Source organism: Festucalex cinctus, chromosome 15 (genome assembly GCF_051991245.1).
Source record: "Festucalex cinctus isolate MCC-2025b chromosome 15, RoL_Fcin_1.0, whole genome shotgun sequence".
Classification (NCBI taxonomy): Eukaryota; Metazoa; Chordata; class Actinopteri; order Syngnathiformes; family Syngnathidae; genus Festucalex; species Festucalex cinctus.
In genome coordinates this window covers 8,962,686-8,975,551 of record NC_135425.1, presented here as the reverse complement: position 1 = coordinate 8,975,551, position 12,866 = coordinate 8,962,686, and the positions used below count along the sequence as shown (strand labels likewise).

At 37.4% G+C, this 12,866-nt stretch overlaps 1 protein-coding gene across 1 annotated transcript in view; it reads right to left on the bottom strand.

Annotated features, from left to right (window-relative positions):
- Positions 1–5,094: 5,094 nt before the first annotated feature.
- dcc (DCC netrin 1 receptor) overlaps positions 5,095–12,866 on the bottom strand; it is a 466,971-nt gene continuing 459,199 nt past the window's right edge. Inside the window, exons 29-30 of the mRNA XM_077498096.1 lie at positions 6,043–6,098; positions 5,095–5,207 (exon numbers count right to left, since the gene is read on the bottom strand). Coding sequence (XP_077354222.1) covers positions 5,180–5,207; positions 6,043–6,098 — 84 coding nt within the window. The 3' untranslated portion in view covers positions 5,095–5,179. The remainder of the gene's footprint in view (positions 5,208–6,042; positions 6,099–12,866) is intronic.

The window sequence follows — 12,866 nt, the reverse complement described above, 5'->3', positions numbered from 1 at the left end:
TTCCACCGTCTGCTTTGGACACCATGTTAGTACACACAGTACTGGGCCACTTGCTTTCCTCCTGCTCTTCAACTTGAACGTTATCGTGAACAAATTGATAGATGTTCTTCCCATGGGCTATCATAATTTGGGAAATGTGCCCAGTCATGCCTACCACTATCACGATGTAGCGCTTGTTTTCTTTCCTTTAAGCCTTAAATGATGAAATGGAACCCTCAAATGAATCAAAGAGACTCAAAGCAGGGATTTTCTTTTGTCTGCCTTGAACTCCCCCTCGGCAGTAAACAAGAACAAACAAGACAGTCTTGAATCACTCAGAGAAACTGAGAAACACAATTTGATATATTTTAATAATAAGAGACTTCTGAATACAGAATCTTAGATATTGCTGAATAAAAACTGTAAACACAAAGAAAGAACAGTGCTGTGGGTCAGATTTTGTTGTTTTGCTTGGGAAGTACTCGTGCATACCAACACTATGGAAGCCCATTCCCACCAGTAAAAAAAAAAAAAAAAAAAAGGTGCGGTTGTTACAAATGGCCTAAAACTTGAATCTGCACATGGTTGAATCCGATGCAGGGCTTGCACATGCCGCATGGATGAAAAGTTATTCAACTAAAAAAAAAAAAAATCCACTGGCTGAAATGGGCTTCTGACATTGATAGATAAATAAATAAATATAATAATAAATAATCCACTACCGCAAATGGGCTTTTTACAGTGAGAAAAATAAATAATTAGCACTCATCTTTTTTACAGACTACTATCGTTATTGAAATGTTAACTCGACCTTTATGTGCTGCCCATTTTTGAAGTGCTCACATTTTAAAACTCTAAATTTATTTTTTTTGTCCAGCAACAGTTGTAAAGTTTTTAACAATTGTGTCGTGTTTCCAACTTTGTTAGCTCTTTGGACCTTCAACTTATAAATGGAATGAAGAATGCCTACGCAACAGAGACAGAAAATACATGATTTAATCTCAAATATAATGAGAGCTGGACCTGGATGATCAGTTATTTGTGAAGGTTATATAGTGACCATATTTTGATTTCCTTGAGATACTTAAATGGTACTCAAAATTTACTGAAAGATGCCATACATTATTAATGAACTACTTTAATATACTGTATGCCTTCTCTGTATGGGTAGAAAAAAAAAAACATAACTCTCGTTTGAAGTCTTACTTAGCAAATGAATAAATAATGACACAATGTTGTAAGACCAACATTTTTTTTTTTTTTTTGCTCTCATCATCAAACTTTTTGGGGGATTTCTGGGGTGAGCTGTGATCAAACCCACACCCTCCAGTTTGGCAGCACAGTGTCGTACCAGTGAGCTACTGACACAGCTCAGGGCCTTATTTGAACGCTTAGGAAGTGAGGAATGAACAACAAATGGCAGAATTCATAAATGTTTTGGAAAATCCTGTGGCAAGAACTTAGCAATCGGAAGACTACAGTGTTGAGCCACTAAATGTACATATAAAAAAGAATTACCAAATTAAAAAAAAGTCATCCAAATCAGCTTTGTGAGTAGTGATGGACAAGGTCTCTGCATCCTCTCCCCAGTTTGTCCACTGAAAGTCAGCTTCACACCATTTCATTCAAGTCAAACGTATTGATGTTTTCAACTTTAAAGTGAAGTTTAGTTCTTTGAATGATTTTTTTCCAGGTTTGTTCAAAGCGGTTTCCATGGTGATGTGTCAATGGAGTGTGCAGTGATAGGTCCTTTCCCTCCCTTCCTGTTGCTTCAAACAGTAATCTGACTTTCGCACATCAGTCAAATAGAATCTGAAGGACCTCATACAATCCATTACCACGGTGTTTGGCAATAACCAACCATGAAAATGGATTCTCAAAACTGCACGCATGACACATTGTGACCTAGTGACCTTGCAATTGTCATTCTAGGAAATGATTAAGGTTTAAATAACCAACTTGTGTTATATTCTCAAATTCGCTGGTCATGAAAACGGTTTTAAAATGTGACAGAAAACGTAACCGAGTGTAGCATAACATCAAAGAATGGCTGTGGGATTCCTTCAACAACAATACATCCCAGACGGAGGTGGAAAAATGAAATAGTAAGGCTTCATATTCACTTTAGGGAAATACAAAGAGGCTTAAAATTAGGGGGTGAAAATAGAAAAAAAGAGTGGGTGGCACAAACAGACCCTGCAAGGGATTAATAAAAAATAAAACTTTCATTCAGAAATAAAAGCACACAGAGCAAAACTGGATCGGCAAAGTGCAATAAAACAAACCAAGATTAAAACGAACATCACTATATTACAGATCTAATCAATGTCAGTAAATTAATCTCTCTCTCTCTGTCTGTTAAAATCAGCGCGTTACTAAGTTATACCGGTTAACTTAAAGCCACTTTATCTCAACGAAATAATGCATGCCCCTTGTTTGGAAAGCACTGTACCTGGGGAATTCTGGTCGTGACGCAGCAAGCACGTCCTCCTATAAATCAGCATTTAGAAATGCATTGCAGCCTAACAACCTTTAACGAGAAAGTCAGTGGAGGAGACATTTGGACTGTAACGCATCACCATTTGCTACTTGGTTAGCAGTTAGGACAAGTTTGGTTCGGGTCCGGGTTGCGAACGTGCAACCGAGGGGCACAAAGTCGGAAGCGTAAGTATTTTGATGCAGCCTACACGTCACAAACCGAACCGGAACCAAACTGAACCAATGACGTGCTTGGCAGGTTAATTGGGCACTCCGAATTGTCCGAATTGTGTTCGTCTCTGTGTGCCCTGCGATTGGCTGGCAACCAGTTCAGGGTGTCCCCCGCCTACTGCCCGTAGCCAGCTGGGGTAGGCTCCAGTCCCCCCGCGACCATTGTGAGGAGCAAGCGGTTGAGAAAATGGTGGTGAGCGCGTCTTGAGGAACACACCTCAAAATAACTCATAGTTCCTTTTTTTTTTTTTTTTTTTTATAAATTAAAAAATAAATAAATAAATAAATAAATAACTCATAGTTCCTTTTTTTTTTTTTTTTTTTAAATTAAAAACAAAACAAAACAAAAAACCTCATAGTTCCTATAGCCTCTAACGCCATTTCACAAATTACTTGTATATATGCACACAGCAACCAATAAAAGTCGAAAATGCACAATAATGTGATCCTTTAACATAAAACCGACCAGAAGACGCAATTGCGGTTGGTGTTGCCCCAATGATGGTTTGTAAACATTACCTTTTAAGCAGAAGTGAATGCTGTCATACTGGTAAATGTTTTTAATCCAAGTATACAGATCATCATCAGCTGGATCTTTGTCTTTCATGAGTCAATCAATTTACCCTTTAAATTGAATGTGTACAATTCATGCACTAAAGCAAGCTACTGCGTGTCACTTTACAATTACGAGGTATTTGTTTACATGGGAGTGGCTACCGCCAGAGAAGGACGTGAGTTGGCATGAAGTGGGAAAGTTTTGAAATGCCTTGATGTAATGTAATGTAGCCTAATATAACAATATAATGTAAACAATATCCAAACATGAGGATACGATATTATCATGATATGAAGGCCACGATACGATAATTATCACGATATTGTGGGGATGCTTGTGATGCAAAAAAAAAAAAGTCATATTATCAAAAAAATGAGCACATACTATTAAAATAAAAAAAAAAAAAAAAAAAAAAAATCTCTTTTGTACATTACAGCAATGCATATAAACTATGGAGGACCAAAACTGCTAAAATTCAAAATAAAATAAAAATGGATATAAAAAAAATATAATTCAAAAATTATATAAAAAAAATAAATATAAATGGTAATAAACAGAGCAGAGCAAAAAATATATACATAAATAAATACAAATGTATTTACTTTTTTAATTATATTTTTTTATATCCATTTTCATTTTACTAATAACACTTATAATATTGAGGCGCTTACTCGCAAAAGCACATACATATTGAGTTCGTCCACAAATTGGCTCGCTTCAGAAGCATATTACGTTCCCCGTCATCTGATCATTAGCGTGGATTTTAAACATAGAAGGGCCAAAACATGCCTTGTGAAAATTAAACTGCGCTAAAAAACAAGCCACCAGAGGGTGCTAAAACTGCACAAATGGATTTTTTTTATTTATTTTTTATTTTAAAGAACTTCATTTACATATGTTGCTGCCAAATGTAGGCATGTAAGTGCACTAGTATACATGACCAGGTTTATACATTTTCTTTTTGAAAAATATTAACCTAGTATTGTATTAATAATGAAATAAGTCTAAATATACGGTACAATGCATAAGTGGTAGGACGAGATAACTTCTTCCTACTCCCCGTTGAACATGTAAACTGTGATTAATTGATGATTGTATAAGGTTCTCCTTTTCTTTTCTTTTAAATTGTTATTTTTCTGCTACTTGTTTATATGTTTTAATAAAAAATCAATCGATCAAAAAAATGTGCTGCTTCTAATATTGTGACATGACGACAAGGACATATTGTGGCAGTTTTAATATTGCGATATCACAATATTGCCATTATCGTTACATCCCTAGTAAATAATGTAAGATTTTCATCAATGCTCGATGTCGTCAATTTCAGGCGACAGCTATGAAAGATGACACACCACATCATAGACGCTTCACAAATGAACCGTGTGTGGTAGAATAAATAAACTATCACCACAAATTTCCACTTTATGCTGTGCGGGATGCCATTTTAAATCAAATATAAAGATTGTCTCCTCCACCCCATAATGCACGCAGCACAATGACTTAAATACTGCAAAATATGTGCAACGTTTCGATGTGTAGCTTATGAATTACGTTGAACACAAAAACAAATAAACTAAATAAAATAAAAAACTGCTGAACCATCAAAACATTTTTTTCTTTATGGTACCAAATGCATTTGAGACATAACATCCATGATCAATCAATCAATCAATCAATCAATCAATCAACATCATCTTGTCACAGGCCACCAAGAGGTAAACAATCTTCTCATTGACACAACTTCTTAAATAAAATTTCCCACTGAGGCAATTTGACCTCATTAAAAAAAAAAAATCATACTTGTTGATGATTCAGGAGATGACTTGTAATCTGAATGTGATCTTCAAAGTTGAGGCTGATTTCATTTGCTGAGAGGTCCAACTTCCGAGAACTCAATCTGCATCCTCAGCCAACCTCCGGTAACTGCTGGTCTGGTCAACACCTCGTGCACTGGACGTGATACCTGTCATATTAAAAAAAAAAAAAAAAAAAAAAAAAAAGTGGAAGAACCCTAAGAACAAAAATTCGCTGTGCAAGAACGGCGTGCACGACAACCCTGTGTCTGCAACTGGCGTGTTGCCAAACACAAAACTATCTGGCAACAAATTATACATTTTCATGACCTCTAAGTGTTTTTGTGATGTTTCCCAAGGTCAGAATTAGGACAAAGTTGGTAAATAGAAGTGTAAAGACATAAACATCTTCATAACAACCATGTATGTTGCACAATTACCATGTGTTTCATTCAAATTCTACAGATGCAAGTGCATAAATAATCCTACTTAACTACTCATTAAAGCCATAAAACCGCAAACTCTTACTTGTGCTGGCAGGGGTTTGGGGACCTGTCAAAAAAATTTCATCCCACATGCAGTACTATTTTCCAAGGCCACTGTCAGTCATGTGCGCTAAGAATAGTAACCACTTTCTCCCCCTTTGGTGCCCCTGAAACCCACCATCACTCAGACAATACTTAATGGGAGTATTTAAATTGGATTAAGGTGAAGAGACGTTGTGATGTAACCAAAGGCGGTGAATACATTTTGCCTACCAAGAAACTGCAGAAAGAAAGCAGCGACGCATACAGTATAGTAGCAGTCAAAAGTCAGAAGAATGAGACAGTGTGCCCTAACTTTTGACTGACACTAGTTTCGAGTCTGTTCCTTTTACTACAGGCTGAAATCTCATTGTGAGTGCATCTCAAAATGTCTCCTGCAAGTATTTGTTTAGCTACAGTATGTTACATTTTTATTTTCACACTCTGCACCATATGTTTTCCACCATGTCAGTGTACTTACCAATGATTGCCTTTGACGCCATGACCTGGACAGATACTGCTAGTTGGAGAAGAGCTCTGAAATGTGAATGCAACAATGCCATTCCGATTATTTGCAAATGACAGTCGAGGTTTGAGATCCAAATTGAATAACAAATACCATTTGTGAGACAAGCCAAGCCCACCTTGAGAGCCTATTTGTGGTTCTTTTATTTTCTGCTTGTCCAGTTAGGGGTCACCACAACGTGTCATACTTTTCCAACGAAATCTATCTTCTGCCCTGCCATTATGATCTCATGATGACAGAAATAAAATACTCCATTGATAGATGGACACTAGGGGTGTGAATTGCCTAGTACCTGACGATTCGATTCGTATCACGATTCACAGGTCACGATTCGATTCGATACCGATTAATCCCGATACGAATTTATAAGTCGATTGTTGCGATTTTTTTTCATTCAAATTTAGAAAATACTAATCAGTAAGCTTTTAGAGTGTAAGATTTATATGAAAATGTATTATTTATTTATCTGAAATTTCAGTCTTATAGAGGTTGTAATCTGTTTCATGTTTGAACAGCATTAAAATAAAATATTAAGGCTTAATGTTCCGTTCATATAACATTCTTCCATGCTCAAGGTGTGAATCCTAACCCGAAGTCAGACGTTTTGTTGAATATTTTTCCATTAAAAATGGAAGTTTAAAAATCGATTCACACACACAAAAAAAAAAAAAAAAAAAAAAAAAAAAGGCAATGATGATAAGACGTTGAATCGGTAAGACTACCGAATGAACAATTCTGAGCTCTTAAAAAAAAAAAAAAAAAAAAAAAAAAAAAAAAAAAAAAATCCCCCCCCCCAAAAAAATTCGATTTTTTTTTTTTTTATTGAATCGATTCGAGAATCGCGCGATGTAGTATCGCGATATATCGCCGAATCGATTTTTTTTTTTAACACCCCTAATGGACACCATTAAAAACATCCTTGATATGTAATATTATTAAAATGCAGAGGTGGGTGCATCAATTTTCAGCATCCATCATTCGGCAATCATCAACAGTCGGGACACCCTTCCATCATCTTCAATCCACCAACCTGTAATCGTCAGTCCGTTACTTTAATCGGACTTTCGTCATTGCTAAATTACAGTCACTATTTTAGGACCGGCAGTAAATTCCTGTCTGTCAATCATCAGCCTGTCAGCATTATTTAACCACGCTTCCATCATGCTAAATTAGATTCCTGCAATCCCAGGATATGCGGTGCAATAAATGGTTGGATAGATAGATGAATGGAATAATTCGGACCTCCAGTGAGAAGGCGGACCGTACTGCCAAGTGTGGCCGCTCAAGGTGCAGCATTTTTTGATACATTATGGCGGCTGTACCCTCTGGTGGTGGACTTGGGGGAAAAGTAAGCAAATATGACTTTCCTGATCAAAAAAATACATCGAGATTTTTTTGTGAAAAATGAGCCAAAAGGTTATCCTCAAATCTATACCAATGGACCCCAGGCAGTTTTTGTTCGGCCTCTACCCTGAAAGGCACAATTTTTCTTGGAATGAATGGACCCTTTTGGACACAATGTTTGCTCACTGGCAAACAGTGCACATCCCTTTCCTGGAAGAAGCGTCATAGACCAACATTGGCCACATCAAATTTCAGCAACTCTTCCATTAGAAAGACTCACATAAGGAAAGATTTGAATTGATCTGGATTATCTTCTATTATCTATTATCTTATTATTATTCTGTAATCATTAAAAGATATAAGCAATGATAAAAAAACAAAAACAAAAAAACAACATGATCCAGTCACACATGCACAACACTCATTTCTTGGTTTTCCACCAATCACGTTACTCTCATCCCATTTTATCGCCTTCCCTAGCTTGGTGGGATGTCCTCCATTATGTTGATTTCTCTGTTTAATTCATTTGCAAATTACTTTGTGCTATACTGATATGATGCCACACTATTTACACTAGGCATCATTCCCACCAAAATATCCCATTGTATAACCACCAGATCAGGGATTATACATTCCAAACTGTACAACATGCTAATGTGACGAAACCCTACCTTCAGAGATTTTGCCAGGCAAGCAATTTGTCAACACGTTCATTACTGTTTGGCTGGCGAAGCTGATGATGTCCTGAGAATTTAAAACTATGGCAGAATAGAGAGAGTGGAATAAAGTGAGAGACGAGTCCAACAACTTTTTCATTGTGAAGAAAAACATTTATGAGCGTACATGATTCAATATGTGCAAACAAGAGCCAATTGAGACCTTAGATGTTTTTGCCCTGCATGCATTAGTGGAGCATTGTAATAACGTTACGCTCTATGATGAGCTCATAAGAGACTGGATAGTAGCGAGCTTGGCTGACCCGAGGCAGTCTGAGCGCATGCAAATGGAAAAGGACCCGGACTCGGAGAAAGCTGTGAATGTGGCTTGGCAATCAGAAGAGAACAAAAAGCAACAAGCTGCTCTGCGAGGTGAAGGTGGCGTGATGCAAATGAATGTGTGCTTTCAGCTTTGTGGATAGTCATTACAAACAAGTACTGTTTGACAAAAAGAAGTTTGACTGTGAGTCAAAGTCACCCAACACCAAGATCAGGCGTGATAGGGGGCAGGGGACAGTGAAATGCTATTGATCTTTCGCAAAAGCCACGCCCCCTTCAGTTGACGCTTCCGGTGCGTCTTTCTGGACACTTACAATGTAAGCATGTCAATGAGCGTTTTTGGAGCAATACAAGCGTGATATCTTCCAGATTGAGAAAAAAGGATTAACCAATATGCAGTAGAAGGATATATTCTTAATTCTTAATATTCAAATATGCAGATAAGCGGACTCCACAACTATTGAGGCTAAAACATACAAGCATCTCAAGATAAATCAGGGGTAAAAATAACGTCATTTCTTGCAGTGTGGAAATTGTAATCCCATGAAATCATTCCCATTTTAAACAAATGCACCTGTTAACTGATTGTATTTGTTTTTCTCTGTCTGTAACAGCACGGTTGTTTACTCTAAAGCAGCCTAACGCAAAATGCTACATGGAAGGTGAAAACAAAATAAGTTCAAAGTGCCCGTATGTTCACTTTGTGTAAATGATGAAACATCACAGAGCTTCAAGTATGAGAGCCAGTGTGAACTCCCCATTAGAACGTCAAGATACCCAGCTAACATTAATAACAATGATCAAGTTAAACTTAGCGAGTTATGTATGACGCAAAGACGTATAAAATACACGGACTGAGCACAGACTGAAGCAAAATTATGTCAGTCGATCGTGATAAGTACTCATTGTATTTTTATGAGGTGTTGCATCCTGTCGAACTCCCAAAGCACTCGTCGATTTCATTGTGACTGATGATAATGATATCCTGATAATAGACAATATTTAATACAACTTTGATGTTGAGTTTTGTGGGAGAGCTTGCCTCTAGAGTATAAGTGAATTTGACAACAAAGCTAAAAGGTGGCTTTTAGCTTGTTCGGTTGCTAATTAGCGAGATGGCATTAGCCTAGCCCATATTTAACTCATTCACTGCCTTTGACAAGTATACTTGTCAATTGTATTTTTTAGAGCGGTGCTAAATGGGGGCGAATCTGAGCATGCTCCACTGTAAATATCAAACTTGGAAACAACTTTACTGATGCCCAACCACCGGTAGATGACATCATTGCCCCATTTTATAGGAAATAAACACAGTTTCAGAGTCCATGGGAGAAATGGCTGTATTTTGGCAAACCTACATTTTTCTGCTGTCAATTATAAAAGAACGGGACGGGACAAAAAGTAGGGAGTCTATTCTGTTATTTGGTAGATTCGGTTTATATATAATTATTGAATGGAATATCACGTGAGTATTGGAAATGTAAAAATTTTCTATAATGACTGGCAGTGAATGAGTTAAACAGGCTCTTACCTTGGATCAAACATTTAGCTGGGAGGTGAGGACATCCACAGTTTAATCCATCCAGAAACCACAATTTGCCTCTTTACTTAAAAAGAACAGGTGCAAAAAAAAAAAAAAAAAAAAAAGAAATGCAAAAGAGGAGAGTGACTCACCAAATTTACTTTTTCCATGGAGACTTTTCTTTCTAACAGGTTTATCCATTCTCTCGCTCCCTAACCGACCGGACAAGACTACACATTATTATTATTATTATTATTATTATTATTATTATTATTATTATTATTATTTTCTAGCCACTTACGCAGTATAAGCCGCTACAACAAATGCACGTGACAATGCCTGATGCTTGTGATTGGCTGACAGTTGCCACCCCTCGTGACATTGCCGTTTTAGCTGATCTAGGACCTGTAGAGTGTGGTTTGCTGTGTTAAGCTAAATTCTCACAGTATTTGTTCATAAATAGTACGAGAATACATCTTGTGTTGCTCCCGCTGATACGTCCGTAGCTGACGTATTAAGATCGGCGTTTAGAGTGTAGGTGACATAAAGCTGTGACGAAACCAGGAAGTGCCTCCCTCTCTCTCTCTCTCTCTCTCTCTCTCTCTCTCTCTCTCTCTCTCTCTCTCTCTCTCTCTCGCTCTCTAGTTGCCTCTCTTACCTTGCAAGATCTCCACATAACGTCACACCCCGCGACTCATTTTATTGGCAATGTAAAGTTCTGAGTGCGAACTTCCACTGGTTCTTGTATCTTAATGCTCACGATATTATACTAACAGTAATAACCAGACGGCTGCATTTTCTCAGTTGAACTGTTTACTGGATGCCAGAAAGATCGAGTACACAGCTGCGGAGCCCTCTTCTATTACTATGCAGAAGAGGAACTGATCTATTCAGAATCGTCCCTGCACTTATACTGTCTAGGCCGCCCGCCCACATGGGCGAACGGCTCAGCCTCCCCATGTCACCATGTGTGGCCTGATGGCCTTAACTTGTTTTTACTGGATACGTATGTCATGTCAGAATGCAGACAGATAGAAAGGCGCCAAGCAAGGACAAATAACAGCGACACAACGGCCTAGCTCAAGTCATCTATCTAGCCATGAAGAGCCCTAATCTAACAGCAACGAGCAACTTCCTTGTCACTTGTCAACCTACGGCAGCAGCCGTGGTCCAAAAATGGCAAAGATGCCCGTTGCTGCATTTCGTGTAAGAATTGACAATTATTTTACAGGACTTTTGAGGTCCCGTACGGGACATAACAATTTAGGCCAAAATACGGGGCGTCCCGTGTAAAATGGGACAGTTGGCAACCCTAATCCCGATGCTCTGAAACAGGAGTTTTACTGTATGTTTCATTCAGCTCAAACATCTACTTTAACTCTTTCAACGTTAGCCAATCCAGGAATTTGGGTTATTTATAATCATCTCCAAAAGCAGTTGTTTCGATTGCTGCTGGTTGTTGGTTTGTTTGTGACTCAGAAGGATTATGCATATATTTGAATTAAAATGACTTACATGACACTTTAATGAGCAGTGTCAGATTAAATTTTGGTGCAAATCTGGATAAGAACGTGGTATGAGGAATTAATTTCTCTTTTGGCTGTTTGAGTCATGCCCCAGAATCCAAGAATTGTATGGTCCCATGATTAACGTCATCCTGCATAGTTAGGTTCTTCTTTTTATTTACTTAAGCTTGTTGTTTAAGTGTGTTAGTTGATACAGTGTTGTCACAAATGTCCTTCATTTCCTTATGGGATTCATTGTCACATTTTGTCATCTTGTAATGTCTGTCTCACTTCCAGATTGGCCTTCTTTCAACCCATCTGCATTACTCAAAGAAGCAGTTTGTGCAATAAAAATGAACTAAGGTCTTTCTGTTTCCCCGTCATTGACCCATCTCAACCAGCAACGGCGATAATAACTCTGGAACCAAGTTACGCTCACGTTGAAAAGCTCCCAGACAGATAATAAAGAAGAGAGTGAGACATGTGCACTCTGCAAATATGATGTTAAAACAATTGCACATTTGAGACTGTTTTGACTCAGAATGGAAAGGACAATTGGAATGGCACTTAGTGAAGCATACAGCCACCAAGGCCAAACAATCTAAATCGTAATCTAAACCCAATCATGTAGACGCTCACCTTTTAAATATGCTTGAATTTTATCATCAGGATATTAATCTTGATATATATTTTTTATATTACAATAATAACAAACGGACAACAACATCCATCATTAAAATACACCGCATATCATCTTATCGCCCTGCATTTATGTATTATGAGCAATACAGCACCCATATATATTTTTTTAATGTTGATCCTTATTCACAGTGAATTGCAAAAATGAGTAAAAATGTGCACAAATTGCTTGTCATCCTTGTCAGCATTATTACCGGTAAGTTCCTTGGGCCTCATTCACAAATCTTTTTTTTTCTTTTTTTTTAAGAACAACTTATTCCAACTTATGAGCTTTCAAATGTGTTATTTATAGGGGTGTCCCAATTTGATATTGATATCAGATATCATCCATAAGAAAAGTATTGGATTATATTGGTCTATCCAAAAGCTCCGATATTAGCACTCATATACAGTACAAGCAGGAGTTTAGAATAAATGGGTCATATTTTCTCATACATACTGTTGCTATTGTTCCTTGTTTGAATTGTATAACTTGATCGAGTCTCTTCTAACATTCGTACTAAAAACAATAAATGAAACCATATATAATTTCTGCTGATATATCGGATCAATATCGGATCACATCACCATTTGCTGCATTTGGGTCCTCAACAGCCCACACCTGACAATATTTGTTGCAAACATGGTGTTCAGCCTCAGTTCATCCAAAGTCACTTAAATCCAGCTTTATTTTCATATAGTGTGAACAAACACGAGCGAGATGTGTGGGTTAGT